General features: G+C 41.8%; 1 protein-coding gene across 1 annotated transcript in view; it reads left to right on the forward strand.

Annotated features, from left to right (window-relative positions):
• The window catches only part of myo7bb (myosin VIIBb), a 48,483-nt gene that overhangs the window by 39,051 nt on the left and 4,432 nt on the right, over positions 1-5,000 (forward strand). Inside the window, exons 32-40 of the mRNA XM_083547727.1 lie at positions 1-22; positions 758-921; positions 1,023-1,204; positions 1,925-2,037; positions 2,136-2,284; positions 2,686-2,839; positions 3,426-3,581; positions 4,202-4,307; positions 4,403-4,516. The exon at positions 1-22 is cut by the window's left edge and continues 105 nt beyond it. Coding sequence (XP_083403853.1) covers positions 1-22; positions 758-921; positions 1,023-1,204; positions 1,925-2,037; positions 2,136-2,284; positions 2,686-2,839; positions 3,426-3,581; positions 4,202-4,307; positions 4,403-4,516 — 1,160 coding nt within the window. The remainder of the gene's footprint in view (positions 23-757; positions 922-1,022; positions 1,205-1,924; positions 2,038-2,135; positions 2,285-2,685; positions 2,840-3,425; positions 3,582-4,201; positions 4,308-4,402; positions 4,517-5,000) is intronic.

Genomic DNA, 5,000 nt, shown 5'->3' on the forward strand with positions numbered 1-5,000 from the left:
TGACAGGGGTACAGATGGTCAGGTGTGTGTGGTATGGGGTGCAGTCAACATTCATATCCATCCCAATGGTGTTCAGTAGCTTAATAGCAGGAGATCTTCCAGTCCAACCCAATGGAAAGCAGATCTTCATGGAGCTGGATTTGTGCACAGGGTTTGCATTTGTCATTCAGGAACAGGTTTGGGTCTCCTGGTTTAAGTGAAAGAAGGGTTTAGTTTCATATACAGTTGTTTGCAGAAGAACCATGTTTGGGTGGAAAAGTCGTGTGTCCAAATACTTTTGACAGTATACGATATGTTGAAGTTTGAAGTGAATGTGTTGGGCTGAAGAAGCAAATATTCCTCGGTTGATCAACTTTAGTTCAAAATCCAACCAATCAGCATGTGTGGTTTTAACACACACACACACACACACACACACACACACACACACACACACACACACACAGTAGAGCTGTAATAATGACCTTTAGTACTTCCTCCACCGTTTCATTCTTTACGATTCTGTTTGTCTTCTTGTCCTTTGCTCTCTCGGATCATCTTCAAGACTCACACCAGTGCAGTTTAATGACACGATAACAGAATCTGAGGAAGATCTGGTGCAGATCTGTGTGTGTGTGTGTGTGTGTGTGTGTGTGTGTGTGTGTGTGTGTGTGTAATCAAATGCACATTTGGACCCTGTGTAACTGTGAGAGCAGGAGGGTGTGTGAGTAGGTGTTTGGTGTAGACCTGACTGAGTATCTTTGTGTTTTCCCCGCAGCGAGAGTCGGATCGGGGAGGTGGTCTGTCTCTCCACCCTGAGGGGTGAGTACAAGCTGAAGGTACAACATGTCCACAGCATGGTGGAGCCCCTTACTATGTTCCTCGACGGGCTGAAGGAGCGCTCCGTCTACGCCGTGGCTGTACAGGACAGCAGCAGACAAGGTGTAGTGCAAACACACACACACACACACACACACACACACACACACACAATGCAGTGGGATTAATAATCTAAACACCGTCGACACGATTGAATAATCTAGAGGACTCGACGTTGCTGAGCTGTAAAAAAGGAGACCTCATCAACATCATCAAAGATGGAGAGTTCGCTCCTGAGGGATGTTGGATCAATGGGATGAACGACAGAACCGGTCAAACCGCCGCCATTTCTACGGACAACATCATGATCCTGCCGACCCTGAGCAGACCCTCTGATGACATTCTGGTACCTGATTTACCCGTTTTCTTTCAATCACCTCAACCATGCAGCATAGACCTGTCATATACATGTTATAACATGTCGTAAACGTGCCAAAACATGCCAAACCTGTCATATACGTGTCATAATGTTATCTACCTATCACATACATGTCATTTCATGCCATACATGTGCCAAAAGGGTCATAGCATTTCATAACGCATGTCATGTCTGTCGTAGGGTGTTGTATCGTCATATTCATGGCATAACATGACACACTTGTTATAGCATGCCCTATGCATGTCATAAACATGTCAAACATGACATATGCATGTAATGAACATGTCATATACTTGGGAAAAAAACGTAACAAACATGGCATATAATGGCATGACATGTATTAAACATGTCATAACATGTAATGTCATGAACATATCATACCGTGTGCATGTTTATGCCATGATGGTCATATATTATATCTTATGCATCCGGCTTGGTAGTAATGGCTGGGAAAGTCGGGTGTCCCGATACTTTTGCCCATACAGTGTAAATAGTGACATGATCTTGTACAACCTTCATAAACATGTCATTAAAATGTTAATAACCTCTCATCCAAGGTTAATCATGAAATCCTACTAATGGTAGTGACTGTTATGACATGTTTATGGCATGCTTATGTCAGTCTTATGATTTTGATGCTACCTCAATCTTTAATGGCGAATATCAGAATAATGTTTTTGTCTTTAGAATCTGTTGACTCCGAATCGGAAGTCTGTGCTGGTGGTTCCACCAAAGGAGGAAGTGAACGCGGAGAAAGTGGCTCATGTTTCGCTCAAAGAGTTCTCCTTTGAATATTTCAGGTATGTAATAAACCTCGCTTCGATTTAATAATGTTAGACAATCGTATGATTGTAAAGACAGGAACGGCGGCTGATGTTGATGGTGTGTCGATTTGCAGAGAGACGGGAAAGGACGCAGGACGTCTGGGTAAAGCACGAGTTCGAGTGAAACTGTGGGTGAGATCCAGAGAACCTCTCAGACAGCCGCTACTGAAGAGCCTACAGAAAGACCCTGAGCTCAGCCAACTGGCCTGTGCCTCCTTCACTGATATCCTACCTGATCGCTGAGACATTCAAATATAAATGTGAAGTCACATGATAGAATAGGGATCTGGGAATATAGGGTTTTAAAAACATTGGGCTCTGGGAATAAAGTGCCCCGGAAACATAGGGTTCTGGGAATATAGGGCTCTAAAACATAAGGTTCTGAGAATATATCATTTAGGGGATATAGGACATAGAAGAGGGTCTATTTAGCATTGTAGGACTGTGTAGTATTTTTTTTAAGCAAATCTAATTAATGAAACATACCATAAAGAACTAAAAATGGATCTGGATTCATCTCTAGTCATCGTTACCTCTAAACTATCATCTTTTATTAAAATCAACAAATAATAGTTTTTTGTTCCCCTTGGTGCATTGTGAGTGTTTTCTTTAACGTTCCTGTACCTATTCTGAAGTACATGGGTGACTATCCCATCAAAAGCACAAGGAACCCTGTGGAGCTGATGGACCAGATATATGGAACAGCTCTGCAGCACCCTGAGCTCAGAGATGAGCTTTACTGCCAAATCATGAAGCAGTTGACCAACAACAACAATGGGTCAGTCATGTCTGCTAAATAGTATCGTTGTGCTAATATTACCCATAATGCAATATGAGCTACGAATCTCACATTCGAATCATTTTATCGCACGTGTGTTTAGTTCTGTTATTCTCTATTCATGCTATAAATACGTTTATTACTGTATTCATTATTTATTTTATATTGATTACTATTAAACATTATTCTAAACCTTTTTCCTGTAATGTATGTATTCTGTACATGTATGGGGGAGTGGTGGCTCCAGCGGTTAAGGCGCTGGGTTGCCGATCGGAAGGTCGGGGGTTCAAGCCCCAGTATCGCCAGGCTGCCACTCTTGGGCCCTTGAGCAAGGCCCTTAACCCTCTATGCTCCGGGGGTCCCTTACGAGGGAAACATCAAGGTCCGTGACGCCGTAGTGACGTGGGGCCGCCTTCCCGTGGGCTCACCACTTGCAGGAGGGACCGTAAGGGACGGTGCTATGAGGATTGGGCAGCAGTCGGAGGCGGGGGCCTGCTTAGACTGCTGCCCCTGCGACCCGAATTACGGATAAGCGGGAGAAAATGAATGAATAAATGAATGTATGTATTCTTTTTTTGGCCCGCAGGTTGAGTGCGGAACGCGGCTGGCAGCTACTGTGGCTTTGTTGTGGACTTTTCCCTCCCAGTCAGGCTTTGTTAAAACACACCCAACGCTTCTTAGAGTCCAGACCCCGAGAGCCGCTATCAGCCGCCTGTCTGAAGAGATTGCAGGGGATGCTCAGGTACAGGACTGTAGCACAGTGACACAGAGAGTTCTGGGAATGATAGAAAAATGTAACCGAGGAATATTAGAACATAGAAACAGAAGACTATGGGAATATTGGACCCAGGAAATATAGAGTTTGGTGATTATAGGAGCGTGGAATGATACGTTTCTGGGAATGTAAGACCTTAGAAATGTAGTATTTTGGGATAATTTGCCACCAAATGAAGAGTTGTGAGAATGTAGGACCCCTGAATTCTGTTAATATAAGACTTTGGAAATATATTAAGAATTTTGGGAATGTCAGACCTTGAAAATGAAGAATTTTGGGAATACACAACCCTTTAAATTTGTAATTCTGGGAATATAAGACCCTGAAAATTTTGAAATCTGAGAATATAGAACTTTAGAAATGTAGAATTCTGTAAATATTGGACCTTGAAAATAATGTTTTCAGAAATGTAGTGTTCTGAAAATCAAAACCCTGGAAATATAGTGTTTGGGGAATTTAGGGCTCTGGAAACATGCATGAATGGTGAAATCCCACAAGATAGTCTAGAAATACCCATAATGCACTGTGGTGTTAATAGATACTGTATCACATGACTAATCCAGCTGTGTTTTTTTTTTTATTTACAGAATGGAAGCCAGAACAATGGCTCCTCATCAAGTGGAGGTGGACGCCATTCAGCAGAACAGCTCCCAGATCTTTCACAAAGTTCACTTCCCCGATAACACAGCAGAGGTTCACAACAGCACTGAGAGACTTTTCTTTTCTTTTACAATGAAATCATTTCACCTTTACTTCACTCAGTAACTCACTTCGGGTTTTTTCTTTAGATCTATGAAGTCACCTCCACGACGAGGATCCGTGATCTGTGTCGCAGTATCGCCAGTAATCTCATGCTCTCCTCTGCTGATGGATACAGTCTCTTCGTGAAAACCACAAACAAGGTTATTCCAGATGGGTTGATTTTTCGATGCTGGTTACACCTGACCGTTTCATACGTCTTTACTCGATAGGAAATAATTTGGGTTAGAACAACCAGATTTAATGCAGTTCCAGTTGAATTTCTACCTGCACATGCACACAACACACTTACTCCAGGGTTACTGAGGCCACGCCCTCTACAGGCACCGTGTATCACTTCATCACATAACACACATTTCTACAATCCTGCACAACAAAAAAAATGTCCATCTTGAAGAGTTTTCATGTAAATTACACAAATATTACATACATTTATATTGAAAACTTCCGTATGTTGTGTGAAAGTTATTGTGCAACAAAATTATACAATTAAATGTAACAATTAAATCAAAGTGGAACTTTTTAAAATAAACTCTATTCGTTTTTATGCATTTCAGCCAAACAAAATGTTTATATTTATGTTTGTAAATGAAACAGTTTGTATAAATTTCCCAAAATTTTTCATTC

Source organism: Silurus aristotelis (assembly GCF_946808225.1).
Source record: "Silurus aristotelis genome assembly, chromosome: 8".
NCBI lineage: Eukaryota > Metazoa > Chordata > Actinopteri > Siluriformes > Siluridae > Silurus > Silurus aristotelis.